Source organism: Protopterus annectens, chromosome 1.part1 (assembly GCF_019279795.1).
Source record: "Protopterus annectens isolate FY-2018-M chromosome 1.part1, PAN1.0, whole genome shotgun sequence".
Taxonomy (NCBI): Eukaryota; Metazoa; Chordata; order Ceratodontiformes; family Protopteridae; genus Protopterus; species Protopterus annectens.
The window spans coordinates 921,467,575-921,493,524 of NC_056726.1; the positions used below are offsets into that span (position 1 = coordinate 921,467,575).

General features: G+C 35.1%; 1 protein-coding gene across 1 annotated transcript in view; it reads right to left on the reverse strand.

Annotated features, from left to right (window-relative positions):
- The window catches only part of NPR2 (natriuretic peptide receptor 2), a 2,072,492-nt gene that overhangs the window by 594,892 nt on the left and 1,451,650 nt on the right, over positions 1-25,950 (reverse strand). The window contains exons 9-11 of the mRNA XM_044078984.1: positions 13,677-13,751; positions 12,868-12,945; positions 9,766-9,870 (exon numbers count right to left, since the gene is read on the reverse strand). Of these exons, the coding sequence (XP_043934919.1) occupies positions 9,766-9,870; positions 12,868-12,945; positions 13,677-13,751 (258 nt within the window). The remainder of the gene's footprint in view (positions 1-9,765; positions 9,871-12,867; positions 12,946-13,676; positions 13,752-25,950) is intronic.

Below are 25,950 nucleotides of genomic sequence, written 5' to 3' on the forward strand. Positions count from 1 at the left end.
GTTAGAACCTCTACAAACCCCTGGCTCAGTAAAGAAACCAAACAAATCCTCAAGTCCAGAGACACTGCCTGGCTTTACTATCAAAAAAACAAAGAAACACAAAGCCTAACTAAGTACCAAGAACTGCGCAACCGTGCAAAAAAATGCATTAGGCTGGACAAAAAATCATACTACACAACATTACAAACTAAATACCAACACAACTCGCAAAAATTTTGGAAAAATGTAAACCAGCTACTAAAATCCACCCAAAAGGCTACCCCCAAACCAACCACCCCTGACACTAAAGTTCCCATCGAAACACAATTCAACTCCCACTTTGTGAACTCAATTCTATCCTTAGTATCACAGGACAGTTCCTTCCTCACTATCCCCCCAACACAAATAACACTAATACAAGCTCTACCCTCAAAACAGTTTCCACCATTTCAATCAAAAGCATGCTCTCCAAACTAAAAACTTCATCAACAGCAGCCGACCTACTCCCCAGCTATTTCTTGAAACTCACAGCAGATGCTATTGCTATCCCAGTCTCCACTCTCATAAACAGATCAATTGTTGAAAACTATGTGCCCAAACTCTGGAAAATATCCTATGTTACACCCATACATAAAGGTGGGACCCTCAACTGAACTTAATAACTGCAGACCCATTGCTTTACTCTCCCCCCTGGCCAAAATCCTAGAAGAATGCATCCATACCCAGATGCTAAACTATCTCCTAGACAGCAACATCCTGTCACCTACTCAGCATGATTTCAGACTTGCCCATAGTACCACTACAGCCCTCCTCTGCTTCACAGACACAGTAAACCATCTCAAAAATGAAGGGCCTACAAGTGTCAACTCTTTTTTTGGATATGTCCAAAGCATTTGACACAGTCTCACACCAAATCCTGCTAAACAAACTAAACCAATATCATCTATCAAATTCCACTCTTACCTGGTTCCAAAGCTACTTAACTGACAGGTACCAAGCTGTGAAATGGGAAAATTTCTCTCTCCTCAGCTGCCCATAACTATAGGAGTCCCACAGGGTTCTATCTTAGGACCACTACTATTCACAGTCTTCACAAATGACCTCCATACCTCCACACAGCATGCATCTATAATTCAGTATGCAGATGACACTACCTTAATCTGTGCTGCACAAAACATTCCCACCCTCCTGCAAACAACTCAACTAGCATTCTCTGATGTTGAAAACTACCTTACCAAAGCCCAACTTATCCTCAATCCAAAAAAAAACTCCGCTTATGATTATAACCAGTTCTAACAAAAACACAACAGTCAATTCACTATCTACTCCACTAATGCTACTCCAATTGCTCCAGTGGCACAGGATAAGCTATTGGGAATAACCATAGACTCCCACCTAAAATTTGATAGTCATCTCAACTTAACTATTTAAAATGTACATGCCAAACTGGGGTCGCTCTACCGTATCAAACCATTTCTTACCAACAACACAAGATCAGCCATTGCTTGCTCCCAACTTCTATCCACCCTACTCTATGCATCTCCCATTCTGACTAATCTCAACAAAACTGAACTAAGCAAAATGGAAGCCTGCTATAACAGAATTGCCCACTTTGTTGCAAATTGCTCGTATAGAACTTATCACTGTACTGCTTTGAGACAGCTCCACAGACTTGAACTGCCGAACCTCCTAACCTACAATCAACTCTGCCTCTGTCATTCTATTTATTACCTCCCCAATAAGTGTCCTGCCCTCAAAAACCTAGTACATTACTCAGCCAAAAGGCCTCTTAGATCATCAAGCAAACTACTACTAGAAGTCACCAACAGCTACAATAGACTTGGAGATGCACTATATAGTAGTTCTGTGGCTAAAAAATGGAACTCTGTCCCTACTAGCATTCAAAACACATCACCCAAAGCCTCCTTTAAAGACCTCATCAGGCAACATCTCAAGCAAAGTTGGCAGTGCCATGATTGCTCCCCAGGCTAGTGAAAGCGGATAACACATACATACAAAATCAAGAGCACTTGATAAAAGTTTTCAGTCTTGCTCACATACACTGGCTAATCTACAATGTATGTACTGTACCTGTGTACTATGTATGTATTCTACCTATGTTCCAATTTTCAGCTGTACACCACAAATCTATTAATTAGCTTTATTTTTAAAATTAATATTTTTTTGTTTGTTCTCTCCTCTGTAACTGTTTATGTGCCACATACCACTGTAAAAACATGTCTCCTGTAATTTGTGTGTATACTGATCATGTCTAAATAACTATATGTGTCTGTAATTTTTCTTTGTGGAGCTTTTCTCCCCTGGCCTCTGCTGATAAAGGGCCTTTTCGACTCAGTCAGACACCCACCGGTTAACAAATGTAAAATAAAATAAATAAATAAATCAGACAACCTATGTAAAAAATTGTATAGGAATGAGAAGTCTATTAATTAGTTCTCTGAGAGAGCAGCTGATGCATGTAATAGTCTACAAATTACATTAAAACAAGCCTTAGTTTAGATATTTTTATGAAGAGCTGGACACTTATGATGGGAACAATTGTTTTCGTTTATTGGTAGGCTAGCAGGACATTAATACCTATGTTTGAAATATTTGTATGTATGTATGTATGTGTGTATGTAAAATTTTACTAATTAAAAATCAGACAAATGAACAAGCCACATACATATCGCAGTATCAACCACTTAGTTTCATAAATTTGCAAACAGTTTAGCTGAAATTGTGCTTTTAGATTCTGTTCAGTATAGGTAAGACAACTGTATGGGTATAAGTATTCTTTCAATGTCAGCAAGGTTTCTTTCTTTGAATGCCATAAGGCTGGGGATGAGTATTCAAGTTGTGGATATAAAACAAAGTATAAAACCACAGCAATCAGTACTGAAGCATGGACTGGCAATTGTGCTACCTTGATACTCATCTCCATCTCCTCCTGAGGAAACCAAATACTGGACTGATATCTGCTGTACTGCAGTGATCACCTCCTGTGCACTGGTGGAGCCCACAATGTCAGCACTAGTGCAACAGATAAAACTCTAATTATATGAACAAGTTGTATAGGTGAATATTTGACTGCTTCCCAATTTGTTATACTTATTGTCAACTCTCCACAAATAACATACTGTCTCATCAGCAGCCACACTTGTTTCTGAAACACTAGTGATTGATATTAGTATGTTCAGTCACTAGTGTGTGATTGCCAGTTTTTTTTCTGTGGAAGGTTGACTTGCCTGGCTCCTGGGAATTCCTCCTTTCTTTGTGATGGTGTGACCTCATGTTGGTATATATAAGTAGCGGGGGGTGTAAGGATGTAACTTTTTTCTTACTTTTTATCCTTTTGGTGTTTTGGTCATTTGTGATCACTCTTCTGTGAGTCAATGACTATGTTCTCAGGGATTTGTCTTACCATTTATCTGATTATAGCAACTGCAAAAAGAAGACATTGTTATTATTATTTAATATCATTGACATATCCATAAACATATGCTTTCCTGTTCTTGTCTTCAAATGTAACACTGCCTGACATGTATATTCTTCTGTGCACTGCTTCCTTATCAGGGTAAAAAGTCTTTATCAAACTGTGACCAACTTATTTTGACCTAACGTGTATTTATGCTTAATGTCTAAAATGTATTATGTATTATTTTTTTTCTCCCCAGATCTCTGTTGAAAAGGGCAGCTTGTATTCCCAACTGGACCATCCCAGTAAACAAATGTAATAAATAAATAAATAAATAAATAAATAGTATCTGGAATCTTAGCCTCATTTCCATTTATTGATTTGTATGAGTAGATGGTCATATAACAGGGTGGCTATTGAATAAGTTCCTTGCACCTGAGAATTAGCTATAGGCATATGTCTGTCTTTGAAGCCATACTTCCAAAGCTGTCAGACATTTCCATAGCAGAGCTGATTTCCTCTCCATGCTAAGAAAATCAGTATGTAACTCAGCAGCAAAAGAAAGAGTGGACTGTGAAATCTTCGCTTCCTTTTGGGAGCAAGAAGTCAACAGTAAGTGAACGTAAAGGTCTTAGAAAAGCTAAGTAAGTTAAGATATTCCGCAGTGAGGATTTCCTATTCATCCCAAGTGCCTGGCAGGAAGATCTTGTAAGATGAGGAAAATTGCCCTGCTCCATCTTCCAAAGAAATTAATATTTCCTTACTAGTAGATTTGTATCAACTGGATGTAGTTTCAATTTGGCAATTTTAACTTGCCAAGTTGAAACCCGTTGTGCATACTTCACTAAGTGAAGTCCCTGATAGTGCTGTTCCTATTTTCACATTCATGTTGATTCACTGCCTGTGGTGAATGTAAAATGATTTTTCTTAATGTTTTTTTCAGTGGACTAAAGTTTTTACTGTTTTTTTTTTGTTAACTCAAGGGCTTCAACTTGTAGAATGAAGGTATTCATACAGGTACTGAAGTTGAAAGAGAGAGAGATATATATATGCAGAAACAGAGAAACAAGCAAACATAAAGATATAAGGTGGGTGGGAGACCATACTGCATCAGTGATCCTGTTATTCTAACATTCTCTGTCATTTGTTGAGCATATTCATACTAATATATTATGTCCATCACTAGGATCACTATTGCTGTATAATTCTGACAATTATTTTTCTTTTAATAGCATATACAGCATATAGTCTAGTAGATGGATTTAACTAAAAAGACAAAAGAAGTCAATAACCTTACAGTTTACTATATAGTTAAGATAATACCTTCAATGTGATATTTTTTGGTAATAACTTAAGTCTTTTAACCCACTTATACAAGGGAGCCATTCATCTCATCTTATCTCAATTAACTGAGTTTTGCTATGGACTCTGAGTTATTGTTCAGCCAATCTGCACATTATTGGACCTCTGTTAAACTGGCAAATTGAAACTGCTGTGAAACTGAGGAAATAATATATTTAAGTAAAGGATATAAATTTGTATTTTGTCTTTTATTTAGGTTTCATTTTATCTGAAACATGTATACTTTATTTAGTGGCTGTGTGTTTTCTTATTCATAGAATGATTAGATGAGGAAGCAGAACAGTAGGTATTTTGTGCAATTTAAATGTTGCCTTAGGTTTTACATTACGTTTTATAGTCTTCTTGGAGGCAAATCTGTCAGGTTTGTAGATTTTTCACTGTTATGTGTGTCGATGATACCTTGTTGTGCCCTTTCTATATATTCATTGTCAGGTTTGGGTTCATGTGATTTTCATATTTTATCACTGTTATATTTGTAAGTTACATATGTTTGCTAGCTGCAAATTGCTTTGGTGCTAGGATCAATAGTATGTGTAGTTTTGATTATATGAGAGTGTGATGGCTGTGGTGGTCAACATATTTTAGATGCCATTTATTTCATTTGAGTTCACATCAAAGATTACCCACTCATCCATTTCTTATATTGCATTTTTTGTGTTCTTTATATTTTTTATACAAATTAGCACCATATCAAAATTCTCTTCTCAGTACAGAGATGAAAAGTTGAGATAATCATTATTTGCTCCTTTCTATCATCATAATGCAATACATTTTCTGGCACCCATTCACAATTTACTGATTTGTCTAGAATGTGAAAAATCTTTGTCAGTTGCTATATCCAAATAATTATAACTGGCCATAGGAAGACAAACAAATTTCCTTGTTTGTCATATTGTACATATGTCAAGTTATCAAGCGTTAGCAGGCATGTTTACAAAAAAAAAATCAAATTTTAGCATTGTCTGACCATTTGTGGATCCTATCAAGAGTTTGCTCCAGTTGGTCCTTCTGTATTAGAAGTAATGACATGTACCATGTTAAGGTGGTCTGCATATATTATAGTAAATATTGAGAACTTTTGCTTTACATCCCCTGTATACACTGACTTTTAGAGGGATGGGATTTTTTTTTGTACAATATACTTTTCAATATTTTATTCAGTTTCTTTCTTCCGCCTTTTCAGTTTACTTATAAACATAATGCAGTATATATTCCTAACTAATTAAGCTTTTCTTTCAGGATTTAATGGTCCTGTTAAATTTTGGATGCATTACACTGACATGTAGTTCTAAGTCTGCAACACCTGTAATACTTGGCATAAATTGCGTGTTTGCTCTTATTAATGGCATGTCTTCAGTATATGCATATTTTAATATATCCAGAAGTGGTTTCATTGTTATATTGCATTATTTCATATTTATTCACACTCTTGCCTACAAAGCAAAATAAAATAAATGGTGTACCACTGCTTAATTATTCTGCTTTACAATTCCCTTACTGGTTTAGTAAAATATTTTACTTTCCCATTATGCAGATATTGTCTCCTTCTAAACCAAGTATTATATAGTCTGTGCAAATACCCACAAATATAATCACTTGATTATTTTTAAATCCTTATCAGAAATAAAATCATGATGTAGATTCCCCTTATTTAAAAAAATATTTTCTAATCATGAATATTTGTTGGAAACAGAATTACAACATGGAATTTCATCTTATTTTATCTGTTTGTTATAGTCTTTACCACTTCATAGTTGTAGGACAATTTTCTGAAAGGGGTATTTTTTGCAAGTGGGTCCAAATGTTCACATCTTCAACAGTGTTTTGATGATTTTTTCAAAATAATTTTGTTATTATGGTTAAATATTCTACACTCCCTGTGACAGTTAAAAATCAACATTAAGGCTGTAAGGCAGGGGCAAAGTCCCACCCTTAGTGATACCATCTGAGAAACTTTCAGTTTTACCATGAGTGTACTGGGGTATGCTTACAGACTGCAATACTGTCCAACCTTAATTTCATTTCACACATGTTCCTTCTAGTTCTGTGTGTAATTAGTCTAAGCAGGCAGGTCACACCTCCTTCTACCCAGCCACAAATTCAAATTCCTCGTGTGGTACTCACTGCATTCTCACCAATGTGTTCTTGGCCCACACAACTAGCTTCTCACAGTGGGCTGTATGTAAAACCCTGCAGATAAATGTTACTTCCACCATTTGCAGCAGCAGGTTCATTCTTTCAGTTAGTTTACTCAGCTTGTGACCACAGGTCAGTATGGCAGCATATACTGATCAGTGAACAAAGAGTTTTGTCTAAGAATATGACATCCACCAAGCCACCTGCCATGCAGCAGTAGATTGCTTGAGTTTCATTAGTCAAACAAGATATCATCTGATATCTAAGAAGGAAGATATGCCATATTTAGGGCCTGCACTTCGCACACTCACAGTTTTCACTATGTCTTCATGTTTTCTTCATGAAAACCATGAGCTGGAGTGATGAAACGGTGGAGCTATGACAGAATATAACAACCATTCCTTTTTAAGAATTTGCTTTAATGGCTAGACTGAAGGACAACTCTCACTGTGTTCATAAAGGAACTTGGTTATATGCAGCAGAGGAGTCAGCACTCCAGCTCTCAATGTGCCTCTGACAGCACATGGCAGGGCTTATAGTTTAAGCCTTTTGCAGAAATACAAACCAGCTGTGCCTGAATTATCAGCACATTGGATAGTCTAAGAACATGATTATTCTACAACCTGAATGCAATCCATATTGTGCCTCATGAAGCTAAGCTAGAGCTACCATTTTAAAATGAACTTAAATGTATTGTTTACTGGACTTTATTGCAAAGCTGTTACCATTTAGGACTTCAGTATAATATGTGTTAAGACTTGTATTACCACAGTCTGCTTTCCGGAATCCTGACTCATGTTATTCCAGGAAGATGGATCAATGGGATCCTTCTAATTTTGGAACACTATCTGGATTTCAGTCCTCTTACTTAAAGATGGCAGCCATCAATATGCCAATTCAGTGACACAGTTAATGCCTTTCATGTAATAATGAAAAAGAAGAATAACCCTATTACCTGAATAACTTCCTTGTGCAGTTACAATTTCTAACCATATCTCATCATAAATGGTGCTTAATATGTACTATGGTGTGCAGCTATTAAGTCATTATAAATGTGAAATCACAGCCTGTTGGTAAATGACTAACAAAATTATAATATTAATGTAACCACCTTCCTAGTTTAAAGCATATTTTTGTTAAAATTTTTCATTACTTCCTAGCTTTAAAAGATACATGTATTAAAGTTTCCCATGCCATCCTTAATAATTTGCAGATAATGCTCACTTACACATACCTGAAAATGTTCTCTTCCTTGTCTGTGGTCAACTAACTATCCCTTGTGAGTAAACAATACTTAGTCCAGCTCCGTGAGCTACACTAAAGAGTATAATTAGCATAACAGATGCACTAGCTGGTAAAAACTATAAAAGCCCCTCAACCACACCTCTGATTGTTCTTATTATGCTTTGGTGAGAACATTTTATTGAACTGCAATGCTTTCTCCTCACATTTTCATTGAGGTATACTCTTGTTTTTTGTAGTTATGTCATTTCAAGTTTAATTTGAGATTTGTTGAATTGTATTTATTTATTTTAGTTTTTATTTTGTTTATTTAATATAATTATTTATTTATAAATTATTTATTTAAATGTAAAAAATATGTTTGATACTGTGACAGTTTTAAACTGGAGACTTATGTCTGAGTCACTAGACTTTAAAGTGGTTAAGTTACACAATTCTTTTCTCATGACAGACCTATATCTACAGGCATCAGACAATTTTTAAGTAGTATAGACTGACATTATCATTTCAAGGTTATTTTCTTATTTCTTTTGGTTGCTCAGCCTATGACTTGTTACATGCATTTATGAAGTATCTGCTCAGACACTTTCATCAGCAGACTTTTCAAGAATCCTCCTCCAATGATTCATAGGTTCATACTAGGCTATCTGCCCTGAGGCAATTATAAGCCTAGCCCGATTCTATATGTCTTACGCCACCCCTTGATTTGAGTATACTGTGCCCTTTTTAAGGTTTAGTTTACTGTGCCTCTGTCTGATTGAATGCATTATATTAGTTTTAACTAGTTACTAGCTTGTGTACTCATTTAGCAGTTTGTGAAGTGACTACAGACTTTTCAAAGTGGTTATCCTGATTTCTGCTTCAGTCCACGTTTCTGCTTATGTCTGGGATGTCTTTTATAGAGAGGCAAAGTCCTTCTCTTGTATACATTATGTGGTTTACTCAATGTCTATTATTTTAATACCACTAGTATTAATCAAAATAGCCACACTGCTTTTCTGATTCCTAGTTATCACACCCCACACTATCCTTTATTGCCTATTAAAATTAAACAAAGCATTTAGAAGCCGTGGCATAAAATCTATAATTAAATGCATTTAATATATATAGGTTGCAGAGAAGTTTAAAGTCTGCTGTTTGTTTAAAGTCTTGATAGGCAGCAGCAATTAATTATACTTAAAATAGATCAGATCAAGCAAGTTTTAACTTTGTTCAAAATACCAGAATATAAATAGTCAAAGAACAAATTACAAAGTACACTATGTAGAGAGGGAATCGAATTCTGGCAAGTTCATTAAAAGTTTCTGCTAACTTATATCCTCTTGCCTTTACTTTGTTATTTCTTTCTTTCTACATCCATGTGCCTCTTATTACTTAGTTGTGTTTATATTCACAATTTAGTAAAGTCGCAGCATTCTTAAACCCCATACCATAATACTTCAATGACATACTATAACACACTTATTAATATGGTCAGTTGGTCTCCATCCTATGAGCTTTGTCTTTTCTTACCTAAATGTCTGATACTTATAGCACAACACCAATAAAGTCTTATTGCCAATACTGGTATCTAGGTTCCAGATAATAAAACGTCCAATGTACTATCACGTCATATTTCGTTTTCTTACCTGCAGGCTGCCACGTGGACAGTACTCTGTCACAATGCAGATATTTGGAGGATCAATGCAAGCACCAATGAACCTGGTCAGGTGATTGAACTGAACGTCTCTCATCTGAAATTATAATGAAATTATATCATGCAAATCAGTAATTAGAAATACAGACGTGGAAAAATCATATACCATTTTATGTTCTTGTTTCTGATTCCTTCCTACTGTTATTAACATTTTCAAAATTACACATATAGATTAAACATGCCTTTTTCTTTATAGGAAAAGTAATTTTTAAACACCTTAGCTAACTTTCAAATCAATATGTCTGTATCTGTTAGACTCAGAAAATATTAATACAATAGGCATTACAGCTTGGTTAACTGACAACATGCATTAAAAGTATTAGAAAACACACTCCAAAATTATTTATTAACATTTATAAAGTTCATAGGTAGCCACTAAGTCACTAGACATGTAGAGCAAGGGAGATTATTATAGAACATAGTTCATGACTTGTACAGTTCACTGGTAGTCACTGGCCATGTACTTCAAGGGAGATTATTAAGGAACATAGCTCAGCATTTATAAAGTTCACTGGTAGTCACTAGACAAGTACATAGATGGAGATTATTAATTCATTCTCTCCACTACAGCTCTTTTGAGTGTGTACCTTTAACTCCCAGTGGGTGTGACCTAAGCCGTAAAAAAAAATGAAATCACCACCTTACAGTTCTAACAAATACTCATTGACAGAGGTCAAATAATAATACATTTGTGTTTGCCATCACGTATGCTTCAAGATAAAATATTCTGATACCTTGTATGTAGTATGGTTTTGGAATTATTAATGCAAATATGAACAAGCAATATTTGACACCTAGAGGCATCAGTAGGAGGTAACTGCAGAAACCCTTGGAGGTGCACTCGGCTGTAATGAGTGGAACATAGCCAGGCATTTGTAAAGTTCACTGGAAGTCACTAAACATGTACATCAAGGCTGATTATTAGGGAACATAGTCCAGCACTTTTACAGTTCACTGGTAGTCACTAGACATGTACATCAATGGATATTATTAGGGAGCACAGCCTGGTTTTCCAAATGCCTTAGAGTCCTTTCTGATAAGTAACTTGCTCTATGGGTCTATATTATAACCTTGACCATTCAGAATGTTGACAATGTCTTCATCGACACATCCAAGGGAAAGAAATTGGTTGGTCATTGTTTTACATCTGCACTTTTCCCCACTGTAGTGCAATCTCAGAGTTAGTATATTTAGTTGGGGGGTGTGGGGCCAAAGTCCCCCATTTTATAGTGTTTGTTGTTTTGTGTCGTGCATGTCTGGCCTACTGATTTCTTTACCTTGGGAAGAACTCGATGTGGCCATTCGCTGAAGTGGCCATTCGACATATATGTGTTGATGAAGACATTGATGACATTCTGAACGGTCAAGGTTATAATATAGACCCTGCTCAGTGCCCCATAGTGGACACATGGGAGTTGACTGAATCAAACCCTGGACTACACGATACACCTTGTTACTTTTACCCTCTACAATAACTGTCCAATGTAAGTTAATATCCTGCGGTGTCATGCCTCACAACAACCCTGGGCGGGCATTAATTACACATTAACACACACCCTGTCAGGAATTATTTCTTGCTTAATACCATTGTGCCTGTCAGGCTCCCATCAACTATGATGTGTTAAATAAATCTGCAGAAGACTGCAGTCTCAAAGCAGAAAACTAATTTATATTTGTACCATAGTTTGAGGTACCAAAAGCATGAATTCTTTTGAAATCAGGTGTTGTGTTTATACCAACTATGGCAGCATGAATGGCTCTTTATTTACATAATACAGAACAGGGTCTCACTTAAGTCTTGTTTTGGAGTCATCTATATTTGATGCCGTCATGCAAGCCCAGAGTAATTTTTTGTTCTGAGGGCACACTGTTTTTAATCCAGTCCACTACTGGTACTTTTTAAAAGAATAACAGAGTCCTGTAGAACAGACTTCAACAAGCATAGCCACATAGACAGTACATGCAAAGTAAACATTGTCATAGCTAAAATACTAAAAAGTGCGAACTTATGAGAAAGACACAAAAAATAAAATAAAAAAAAAATTAAGGCAGAAATTGTTTTGTCTTCAAGTGCATAATGTTCACCTTCTCAATGCTCAAAGCACTACACTGCATGGAACTATGCCATAAAGTTCAAGGTTTCATGTCTTAGAATCAGACAATACTATAAGCCACATTCCCAAAGAGCTGCTCTCAGTGTAGGTGACTTACTTTGCTCTAAGGCCTATCAATAAACAAGATTATACAGAAGGCCTAGATTCCAAAACACCTGCTCTCAGTTTGTTCAAAGTGTAAGTGGTGACTTACATTGAAAATCAAGTGTTTTGGACTCAGGCCCAATTTTTCCCCAGAACTGTTTCTTTGCTTGTTGATATAACACATATGTAAGATTCCCATCACAGAGAATTAATGTTATGAGATGATAATAATGTCCCTTCCTTCCTTGTCCATTTGCCTAGTGTGTGATTTTGAGAAAGCCATGTAATAAGACAGTATTTACAAGGTACACCTGTAAACAGATGCATGTACATAATTTGTTTACCAAGATAACAAAAAATAATTATAAAGTCTAACATGATAAAGGCACACTTGAACCTGTCTCACACATAAGTAATTTTGGTAGGCTTAGATGTATTTTTTATGATATTTCACAGTAGACTATAAAAAGACTAAACAAAATACTGTAGTATAAAGTTTATCTATCTAAGTATTAAATGTGTTTCAACAAAACAAGATATAGGAGAAATATCTTTTTGCAGCATTTAGAGTTGAAGACAACTAATGTAGAAACACTGAACAAAACAGGTGGTCAGTGTCAGAGAGAATGAGCAAAATTATTAAAATATTCCTTTTGATTGTGTACAGATGTTATCTGATGGGTAATCCAATTATTCATTTTGTTGTTCATAAATAAGTCTTTTGAAGTAAATCCTAAATTAAGCATTTATTTTGAAATTCATAAATAAATCATTTGAACGCATTAAAAAATGACCATATCTCATGTCAAGCTTTAGTTGATGTTTATGTTACTTACATGCTTCAGTTCAAAGAGTACTTGTCTTGTTAACTCAATCCTCTTCTTGTTGACATGTTTGATAGCAACCAAATTTCCCTGCAAAAATTCAACAGATGGTAACAAAAGTCAGTAGGAAATAAAGGACTTGCAATTTATCATTAGGTAACATTGATACATAGCAGCTAGAGCAATAAACAGAATGATGTTATTTTTGTCAGCCCTGCCAAAATTGTTGCTGAACTGTGAATCCCTAAGACGCTCTGATCTGGCCAGTTTATCTTCCATTCCTAATAATAATGCAGAGGTTCAAAAGAGGTAAACTCAAATGGTAAGAACAGACTGGGATTCTCAGGTTAAGGGACTCATAATTTTGGGTTAGTTCTTTTAAAATTAAAGTCATAGATACTTGCATATATCATTAAAACATTCAAATTCCTGAATTACTTATTATACATTGTTAACATTGCCTGTATTCCTGGAGCACACTAGCAGTGGCTGGAGTAACACTGGTGCAATTAAATCCCACTTACCAGAAATATACATTTTACTGATAAATAAGATTTGTTCTTTTAGACAAGTATTATGCAATAATGTTTTAATATGCTTGTTTCTTAATTTTTTCTCTGCTATAATGTAATAAAATTGCATTATATATATAAGCAGCTATATCATGCCAAAATAGCAAATATTGCTATAAATTGGATGGAAGTAGCTAGGATTTTCATGACTAACTGACTAAATAATTAACATCCTGACATAGGTCTAGTTCAGAGCTGATTAACCAGTCAAATACACGGAAAGAAAATGCTAAAAAAAAGATTGCTTACCTTGAAATATCCAGTTTTCGCAAACAGTTGATATTTTCCATGTGCTGTAAGTAAAGAACCATAACTGGAACCTCTCTAGGAAAAAAGAAAATATAATTAGGGTATTGAAGTACAACTGTTATGCTCTTTCTGTAATTACTATGCTGCCCACCTCCCAGATTTGCTTAAAAAAAACAAAAACATTACATACAGATATGAAACTTGAAAACCCTAGCTACTTTCATCCAGTTTATAGTAATATCTGCTGTTTTGGCATGATATAACTGCATATGTATAATGCAATTTTATTACATTAAGTGGGGTACTGCTAGATTATCAAATCTGTGTTTCCCAAAAGTTTTATGCTACTTACTTTTCAATTGTAAAACAATATAATGCATTATTTGGAATGAATACAATGGTAACTGCATAACACCTCTACAGCAACATGTTCTATGTACTTTATTTCCTGTGTATTAAATGCAGATAAGAAATACATAATGTGTTTCGTTTATACTGATGATGCCTTAGCCAATAAAAACACAGTAAAAATGCATTTTCCCATTTGTAAACACAGATATGCTCACAGCTATAACTAAAAGTTCCTGTATTGTACGTACAATGAAAAAAGGAACAAATCACAAAATCAGCCAGGTAGGAATATCCCAGCGAAGGACATAAACAAAAATGTTACAAGGATCAAATATAAAAAAAGTGGTCTTTTTGGATAGTTACTCTACTGCTGAGGTTCAGTAATTTCCTCATCTTCCTGTAGTGACTTTATGAAGCCACTTATAAAGTTTCCAATAGATATATATATGTGTGTGTGTGTGTGTGTGTGTGTGTGTGTGTGTGTGTGTGTGTGTGTGTGTGTGTAAACAATTTACCTTCAGATGGTCAACAAACATCAATGTTGACATCCTGAAGGTAAATTACTTTGTTGAAAATGGAAACGTTGACTTCCTAGTTCAAATGCACCAAGTTTGCTTCGCAGTGCATACAAATAATTACTCCAAAAAGGCAAAAAACACTTCCTTCTGTATGACGGATGTGTCCCCCCACCCCCTGCAAAATATATATACACTAACTCTGAGATTGCACAGTCCATGGGGAAAGAGAATATTCACCTATCCAGGGATTGTCAATCTATGTACAGTCACCCAAATGTGGTTGATAAACAGATGTGGACCAAACTTCCTGTGGACCAAACCAATGGAACCTGTTTAAATATACATATAAAGAGGAATCTATGATTTGAGATTTCAATTCTTCAATTAATTTTTCTGACCTTCGCAACAGATGCCTTGAATGATCATTCATGCCATTGTTTCTTGTGATATTGTGTCAACAGAATCAGAAGAGGATTTTAAATTCTGAATTACTAGAGAATGTATAGGTTTGGACAGATGAAATACCTTTCCCCTTGCATTCTCACATGCCATTTGAAAGATAATATATGAGGTAAACCATTGATGCCACTAATTCCAAATACAGTTGAGATATTTAACTTCTTCCCCCCTACCTTTCCAACCCCCCTCTGTTAAAAAGGAAGTGTTCCTACAGTTACCAGAGGTTTGTCATAACAGGCATAGGAAGATGATGGAACTGTATTTTGATGGTAAATCTGCAAATATTAATATATACTTTAAAACTTAGACAGGAGTAGCAAGGCTTATCTGTAAAGGTGAAAGAGCTAAAGAAAATTGTTGAGATAAGTGTTGCATTCACTAGTGGTTGCTGCACTGCAGATATGAAATTTTGAGTTTTCTTGCAGACACATTTCTCATTGGACCCTTCTCCCTCTGCAGTTTCATTTAAATGAAGGGTAAGTAGAGATGATTGGTTAAGTAGATAGTAGGGAGGAAAAAAAGGGTGAGATGGGTTATTTATTTAGAGGCATAGGTCATAATTTCGTTATCCTGGTAAGGGGTCTATATTAGTAGAACCAAAACTGACATAAGCGAATACCGGTTGAGCGACACATATTGAGCGAAAGCTGTAAATCTCAAAACACATAAAATACCTAACACACGAAAACTCTCGGAAACTGTTCTATGCAGGGGGCAAGCCCCCCTGCACCCCACACCCCCGCTACTTAAATATACCAACTCTGAGATCGTACTCTATTGAAGTAAAGGGAAGAATTCCCTATGGCGATTTCCGTTGTGTCGCTCAACCGGTATTCACTCATGTCAGTTTTCATTCGGATAATATAGACCTCTGGTAAGAAGAGGGTGATGTGGTCATAGTAAGGGGACTGGTTCAGTTCAGCTTCTTTGTCACTGTGACTGGTGTTCATTCTGCCAGCCCATCCTTTCTATCTATTTATATATCTATCTACCAACTATCTATATACATGTACACACAACATATTAGAGTATGTTCCTTAAAATCAATGTACAAAAATATCAATGTGCATTACATTGATTTCTGCAACATGAAACAGAATTCATGCAGAAATAAAAAATAAGGTAATGTATAGGGTTGGGGATGGCAGAAAGGTTAGAGTTAGGGAGTTAGTGTGAGCAGATATGAGTAAGGGTGGATGGGATGGTTTTCTAAACATTCAAATGATGGCCATGAATAATTACCACAAGACCCCTCAACAACTCCCCACAGTGAATATTAGATACAAAACTTGTAGCAGTTAATGGGAACATTATTTACATTGACAGTAAGCCGGCAACAGCCCTCTCTTCCTTTCCATACATGCTAGAACCAATGCAAAACCAACTCTTCTCTCTTAGGCAAATGATTGCTAAAAAAACATGCATGTCCCTGGCTTACTCCACCCATCAAAAATCTATTAAAATATGATCTGATGTGGAAAATTTGCAAAACACACCAATACAACACTAAAAACACACTTATTTACTTCAACATCAAACAGCAAGCATACATTGCTACAAATGCTGCAAAAGCCGTATATATATATATAAGCAGCATACAAAAGTTATGCACAGAAACCCTCCAAGAAGTACTACAGGATTTTGAAAGCTATTAGAAATTACCTGAAATCTACCTCAAAAAGTCATATCATCCTTCAACCTGAGCTATATCATAACATAAAAAAATAATATCCTCAGCCCAAACATCTTAAGAAATTACTGTTACCCAATGCCAGATATTCAGAAATCATATCCTTCAAATCTTTTTCAGGACTTTCTCCTCAAAGCAGGTACTACAATTGGAAAACAATGAAACTAAATCAGATAACACTCAATATTGCCCAAAAAAGTCATCCAAATTTTTGCAAAGTATATTTACACACCACTGCAACAAACTATCAGCCTAACACATATTACAGCTATAATCCCTTACTCTTGGAAATAAACAACTGTAGTTTCAGGATCTAAAAGATAACAGTCTATCTTTTGCATCAGACTATAGACCAATTAGTGTCCTATGCCCTCTAACTAAAATAATGGAAATGTTACTGTACAATCAGTTAATAAAATACATCTTAAAATATGACTTACTTTCAAACAATAATGCCAGTTTTGAAAGAAATACAGCATATAAGCAGCATTACATACTGTAACTTACTCCATCTTTGAGGATGTGGAAAAAGGACAGTGAATAGGTGCCCTCTCCTTTGATGAGCTTTTGAATACATCACCCATGAGCTTCTAATCAAAACATTAGCTAACTTTGATATAGGCAACAATGCCTTACAGCAGCTTTACTATTAAGTATGGACCTAACTCCTAAAAAAATGGCACCTTTTTTGCAGTAGTAACACAAGGCTCAATCCTGGATCCTGCATTCTTTTCTATATTCAATAATAAACTTCCTTTGGATTTACCCCAATTAAACAGTACCTTTTGTCACAGTCCCATTCAATAATACGCATGACACCAACTGACATTCAATGACCTTTACTAATTTCAAAAATAACTTTATTACATCATTTCAAATATTCATTATACCACAATAAACTTGCAACCACAACATGTAAAATCCTTATAACATGCATCAGGGAAGCGTACCCCGCTCACCGTGTCCAAATAAGCAGCATCCATACCTCCGCTCACTTATTTTATCAATCAATCATCATCAATTAGCAGTACCCATAATTCCATTCACTTATTTATGAATCAAGCAGCTTCCTACTGCTCACTTCTATCATCCAAAATCATTGCCTCAACCCCAACACCAAGAGGGGGAACAGATGAGGGACAAGCCTGACCCCTTTTTCCTGCCTAATACCCACCTGCAAAACCATACCAACAAAAATAACAGAAAAATTGGAAATGAGGGCAGGTAACAAATTTATGCCCTCCTAACACTTACACTCCTATAAAACTCCTATGCCCCACCCTGTATTTCGCTCACTTTCTCTAAAACTCCGTCACAAATTAACCCTTCCCTTTCCAACTAAATAAGCCTATCTCTGTTCCCTAAACTTAAATCCCTTCTCTAAAAAATACCCACGTCCCACCCCATTTAACTCTTTACACCCTTGCCAAAGATGTCCCTGGACAAATTGGTGTACTCCCAAACCTCTTTTATGTGTAAGATATCATTGTACTGCATTTGGGCAACTCAGTTCAAATATTGTAAGATTAATGACATCATGACTTCAGCTTATTATGGACATGGTTGATAAAGATATAAGTTGTAATTAACTGAACAAAACTACTACTATACTTTTTGGCACTCATCAGAACATGAACTCCAACCTCTCAGTAAACATTATTGGCCCCCATGACATACTTTTATTGCTTGGTACAGAAAAAAAGATACTTGAATAACACTTAATCAGCAACTAACATTCACCTTGCAGGGATAACATATAAAAACAGCACCCCTCATACAGTTAAAGTCAGTGTATAAATATTCAAACCTGCACCCCCTAGAATCCAGGAAAGCCCTGCCATTAAAATGATGTTGCCAAAATTATAATACTGCTTACCATTATGTGCTCTTTACTCAGCCCAAATTACCTACACCCTCCAAATCACAGAAAACAGGTAATGCAGTTTCATATCTTTAAAGTCTACAGAACATCATCATTGCTACTCACTGCAAAATGCAAGCTGGTTGCCAACAATTGCCAGAACCATTCTGCTTAACCGACTTACATAAAAACATTCTGTCCCATCACTAGCACAGAAATTACATTACAGACACAACAGTTATTCTCATCACTCAATTTCAGCAAATGTAAAATTACTGTCAAGGCCATGCTTCTCTAATGCAATAGGTGAAAAAGGTCTCCCAAAGCTTGAGAAAGCAGCTTGGAACTCAAGTTACCTCAAAATATTAGAAAAATCCATTAACTAAACACATTTAAAGAACAACTAACTACATTTCTTAGCACAGAATACATGTGCATCTGTTCTGGTACTGGCTAAACATATGGAATTGAGCAACAATAACATAGGCAGATGGTATATCACACTTGACCCCGACATATTTCTAAATTGTACAGAATTTATTTTCTTCACCTTGATAAGAAACTACTATTGCTAATCTGAGAATGTAATTAATTGCTGTACTTATCCATTGACAGCTACTGTGTTTTATCTTTATATTTCTGCTCATATGCACTGTCATTATTAAAGTTATCTCTAACAAATGAAATTCTGTGTTGAAATTTGTAACTGACGCACTAGTCCTGGTCATGGCTGAAAATGATCTGTGGGCCAGTCCAGTAACCAACTAAATAAAAATGTCAATAGAAGAAGTAGATAATATTTCTGTTGTAAAATGGTTAGTTTCATAGAAAATTATATTCAAGTATAGAAATATAATTTGAATTGTTAATAAAAAAATATGTCAACTCATAAAAGTCTGTTATCTCACTAAAATGACTACCCACTTTTTGATGTAAATGAGGTTCCCTTAAATCTGTTTGCCAAATCCTGGTCTGATTAACACTGATTGATGAAACATTTATGTCATAACTACCTTCACAGAAAACCATGAATGGAAACTTTGAAATGTTATTAGTTAACTGTGTCAGGTAATGAAAGTTTCACTGGCAAATATTTTTACTTTTCATAATAAAGCATATGTTTCAGAAACAGAAAAGGCACAGGTATAATTTGTTAAGGTAGCTTCAGAAATTTGATCACTGAGAAGAAAAATGTTTAGTACAATATCCATGGTAGTATTTCCTGGAATAGAAAGTTAAGGTTAATTAACTTCTATGATGCTTTATCTCCAAAAAGAAGCTACAGAATGACATAAGAATCTATGATGCTTTATCTCCAAAAAGAAGCTACAGAATGACATAAGAAGCTACAGAATGACATAAGAAGTCATGTCAATATACCTGTGCAAGCCGTAATGATATGGACTAAAGATTTTTAACTCTTTATTCAGGAAAAAATGGAGTATCAACAGTTGTAAAACATCACACTGATATGAAGTTGTGGAAAGGAATTTTGAAAGTCGAGTTGTTAAATTAATTGATGGGATGTATTACTAATGAAAGATGAAAGGCAGAGACAACTATAAATGTTTTTGTTAACACGATATTATCTTTTCTGAAACAGAATGTAACTGAGAATGGAACCTCACAACACAATTTCTTAAAGACAGATACGGGTAAATGCTGATAAGAAAATACTATGGAAAGGGATTTTTAAAGAAATATATAGACACATTAAAGGAAATAAAACTGGGGAGTTCAAGACACACTACTAGAAGGATTTTATACATCTGAAGTTCTGTTTTTTTTTTTTTTTACTTAGCTCACTAATAGCTCTATTGAAAAAAAAAAACAAATATAAGAGAATACAAGTGCTACTGTAGCTAATAAACATGAAAGAAGATAGGGTATGTTTTGATTTTGGAGGACAGATCAGTGCAAAAAGTGAGAAGGCATTACTAAAAAATTGTGAGTTATGGAATTTAATTTGAGGAAGACCTTCAATGTGAAGGTGGTAGGAAGGTAAAGAAGTAAAACAGGAAAGAGTAAGGAAAAAAAGGGCAGATGAATAAAATATGGTGACTACATACGATTATATTTAATATAAGTGTAATTGCTATTTAAGTAATAAAGGAAAATAGTGCCCCAGGTCAGGATGTGATAAGTTTTTCATTTTTCAGACTTATTGAGAGATGCTGACAAGGTAATTTACAGATATATTAAAGAAGTGGTAAAAAGTAAGGTTGTGGGAATAAGAAAGACCTCTAGGGCAGGCACGTCAAATTTATATGAAGAAAAAAATAAGGTAGAAATGTAATACTGAATCGTAGTTCATTATTCATCTCAGATTCTGAGACTGTGGTTTAGATATTTTAGATAGATCACAGTGATGAATAAAATGATTAAAAGGGGGAATTGAGATAGCAGAGAAACTAGTGATATAAGAGAATGCACAATGCAGATAAAGGAGTTTGTAGATGTTGTGCTAAAAAGAAGTGGATGGCTTCTTAGTACATTCTGATGTGCCTAAGGCCCATCACAGTTCAGGCCTACACTAAGGAATGTTCTGAATCAATATGGGTTTGGCACAAAGCGAAGCAAGACATTTATAGAAATTCTAGAATGATTCTTTTTTTTTCTTCAAATTCCTAAATGCTTCTTATGGTTACTTGGCATAATGAGACTAGGTACCTTAGGAGTATGGTTAGTATGCAGATTTGCTCTTAGGACTGAATATGACTGTGGCAATTAGAAGCAAGAAGACTAAAAAGGTATGATGTAAGGTGAGGTTTGAGAGATGGTACCAAGTGTTCAGTGTTAGCTTATGTGTATGCAAGCTAACACTTTATGTGAAGGGAGTAAGGAAAGTAGAATAGTCTATAATAATACTGGCAGGTATAATTATCACATTAGTATTATATATTAATATAGGAAAATAAAACATATGGTAAGGAAGAGAATATAGGGGGTGTTAAAGAAAAGTAACTAAGATTCCAGGAAATTTTTGGATGAAGTGTTGTTCTTTAGTAACAGAACAGCAGACAACTCAGTGGAGACCCATATGGAGATATACTGCTGTCTTATTACCTTTATTTTTATGTAGTTATTTGTTTGTTTGTTCATTTACTGTTTATTTATTACATTTTCATGACATGGCATGTGAGATGGCCAGTACTTTTCAACCATGACTTGGGCCCATTGAGCAATATTTGAAATTATAGTGAGAAGAGATATAAGTGATGGGTAAAAAGTAAACGGTTATATTACTTATTGAAAATCACTACATGGCTGCAATGAACAGACACATAGTAAAATACTTTGAATAGCATAAGCGTTTACAAAACAATCTGATAAGCAACCAAACAGAATGAATAATGCACAGGTTTAAAAGCAATTATATTACTTTGGAAAATGTGATGATGCAATACTGAGAGCAACACAGATAATACAGTGAGGTACAGTTATAGTAGTTTTGGCCATAATGTGAGATGCATTTATGGACCTATTTCTTCCTAGCAAGAGCAGGTAAATTTGTTCAGTGAGGTAATTTCTAGTTTGCTATTGAACTTGTCAAAGGTACTTTCTTGCCTTACTCCTCTTGGCAGTTTATTCAACATAGAACATGCCATCTTTGAAAATGCCTTGTCCTATGGCTATTTTGAATATGGGTCTGTCAAGTGTTCATCTACAACACTGAACCTGTTTAAGCACTAAAGGACTTGTAGGATACCATAGCAACATGAAACATACAATGGGCTTGGTGCATACTGTCTATGACTGTGCATGTGATGCAACCAGTGTCTTGCCCCTTTGCAGACAACAGCTCTGCATGACAATGGTCACCATGGGGAGCTCTACTGCAGAACATATGCTCAAGCAAGTATTATAAAATTTCCACCCAAACTGAAGACAACAGACAATGGGTTTTCATTTATTTCCTACCTCCAATGCAATTTTCAACAGGCACCAGAGCTGATATACAAATTCAGGTTAACTGGGGCATAATTAGGCATTACCCCTCTATTCCTGCAATTGTGGCATTCATTTCTATGTTGTGATGTCATCTTTGGAAACTTCATCTTAGCAACTGGTGTGAAGCCTGAAGCTACAACTTTTTAATTTTTTGGCATAAAAGGTGAGCATGTTGCAAGCTGTGCTCTTGATAGTTACATGAATTTTGGATTTTTTTGTACCAGCGATTGAGAATTTTACTTCCCTCTTCCAAAGCACAACATTCAGAAAATGACAGAAAACTGGACAAAAAGTTATATATCTGTTTAACTATCAGCGTTTTGTGAATAATAAGAAATGATTAAGCAAGGCACAAAAACTATGCCCAGCATGTCAAGGGGTGATTTCAATTAAATTATTGTACATATTTCGGTAACTCAAATGCACAACTTCACAGCATTAATTCTGACATGCAAATTTTTTATGTGCCTGAAATTCATTAACACTGTGCAGAAGACTCTGAGGAATAGCTGGGGTATAACTCTCAACATTTATTGCAAGAAGTCTCAACAAAATGAATAATGACATAATGCCCAAAATCAGGAACAGATTTCAAATATTGTTCTTATGAACTTAGAAAGCACTTCGAATAACATGCTTTGGATTGCCATAAATTTTCTGGAGGGTATGAAGTCTGAAACTCAAATGTCTGTCATTATTTATTGACTTCAATCCTCAGAAATTTGCCAGGAAACTACAAAATGTACAAGAAGAGACCAAAAATATGAGAAAAAACTTGAACATTCTGCAAAATTATGCACAAGGGAGAGGTACTGGAATATGATTTTTCAGATTTTTTAACACATAAAAATACTAAAAAAACAGCCACACATCTCCATAATGAAAACAATAATACCAAGTCATGACGGCTGACAGTATTAAATTAGTCATTGGCTAAATAAAGAATAACTGATGAAATGATACACTGAAAATGTCTCCAGCTACTAACTCTCAGGTTAACTGATATGACGTTCTTGGTATGCTGTGTGAACTACATTTAGCTGATTATTGCAGTTGCCACAGCATGTGTTTAGTGACCTTTTCAATATGCTGCTTGCACTTTTGCACCCAATTTGCTGCTTGCACACTACATTACATCAGTCAATACAGCTTTAGTTTTTTTTCTGAAGAGAATTTTCTAATACACGGAACTGACTGGGAACATGTCACTCCATGTATGACCACATGAAACATGTTGAAAATGCAGTGCATTCTAGGAGACTGTTCTTATCTTTACATAACATTTTGTTTGTAACATTTATAAGTCTGCAGTATGTGAAACTAGATACACTAGAGTAATTAATATTATTTAAAAGTGTTGTTACCCATGTATATATACCAAGATCTTAAATTCTAGCTGACCACCGTGAAGCAAAAACTCTGGCCTTCATCTAATGATGTCTTAGCTATCACAAATCTCTTCTAGTCAAACCCACAGTAAGGAGCAGGACAGGACTTGGTGGGGCTAACCATATGTTGCAGAAATGAGATTAAGGTGGTCCAGGTTACTAAAGTCAGTGCCAACTCTTCTGGTTATTCCTTGATGAAGGAACAAACTGTAGGATTCTCTTCATCTGGTGTCCACTTGGTTGTGTAAGGACATTCAATATCTGTGAGCTCACAGATGTTCTCATCATCACCTTCTAGTGTCTTCAAAGCCTGGTTTTTCTCTGTGCTTTCAGCATTTGGTTTAATGAGGGATCACTTGTTATATAAAAATATATTTTTTACATTATGAGGAGATATGTGTTTTTGAGGTCATTACCTCTGCAACCCATTTTCTTATACATATTTTTAACTTGAGATTCCTGTTGAACGTGGTAATTATTAACATGGTATGGAATCAGTCTTCAGTTCTGACCTCTTCTTGTTCTACTTTTTTTACTGAATCTGGGTAATATCTGACATCATTTCTTTTTATGCATGCTTTGTTAAAGGCACAATGTTAAAAACTAAAGAGCAATTCACAAAAAATACATATAAACAATTTCTACCTATGTTCGCCTAATTCATGTCTCAATGTAGGTACCCATTATTTTACAATATTCATATAAAAGTTTTAATCTATATAAAATAAACCAAAACTAAAAACACATATGAAAACACATATAAAAATATAATTATTGTGGAGAATAACTTCTATAAAATCTTCAAGCATATTGATCTCATTATTAGCCAGAAAGTCACAAGACAGGAGAATATCTCTGAACCAAGCCATACTTGTCTGGTGTGTAATACAGGAGAATAAATCCATCATATCAATAGTGACCAAGATACAATCATCGCTATGAAATTCTTCTCAAATGTGTCCCAAGAAATCCTAAGAGTCTTTTAGGACATAAGAATAATTGTTGAAAAACTTTTTCAACTTACTGTCTACATACAATGCCAGTGAGTGGGAGTTTGAGCCAGCTGCAGGTACTATAGGATGTAAAGGTGGATTAATCATGCATTTGCGCACCTTGGGATTGCCAAATATACTGGGTACAATTGGAAATTCTACCCATAAAAAAATATACACTTTAGGGTCCAAACTACCTTGATCAAACATAACTTTTAAATTAACATCAACTGTATAATAGGCTATAATTATTTGATTCTTTGATAACCTAGCATATTGGGAATCGATATTTAATAATTCATGTATGTTTGCTGAATAATCTATAGTATACAGGATAACCATACCACCCCCCTTATCCAGTTTCATAACCCTAACTGCTTTGTTCTCATTCACTTCATCTGGTAGTTGTTTATCACTTAAAGATAAATTATAGTTAACATACTTTCTTTGCTGTTGGAAAGTTCTCCAGATATCAGTTTCACAAAAGTTCTTAAACAAATGCAATATAGGGTGTAAAGGGGAAGTTGAAAGTGCTGCAAAGAGTAAATTCATTAGGTAACCTAACCAAGTTAGCAGTGTCACTAAAGAATACCTTTAAGTTCAATTTCTGGGAAAACATTTTTAAGTCCAATATGGTACTGGCTAAATCAAGTCTCCACTTGGGTATGAAAGAAAACCCTCTGCAAATCAAATAAAAAAACATAGTGTTAATTTCAATGAGGCTATAATTAAAAATTTTAAATCGACGATATTCATGGACAATAATTTCACTAACAACTTGACACAAAAACTGTCCCTTAAAAACCTCATCAGAACAAGAATTCGAAGATTCAACAAATGTTGGGACAAAATCAAAAGGTTCAAAGCCACCGAGACTAACAGAGAACTCTCATTCCTTGGACAGACCAAGGATTACTTCACAGTTCCCCTCTTGTAGCAGGTTTGCCTGTCCCTTCTTCTGTGTTGTGTTGGTAGTCGGATTGACCTCTCTTGATTGATTAGGTTCATAGGTTCATAAGTGTGTACTAGGCTAACGGCCCTGGAGCCTATATATGCCTAGCCAA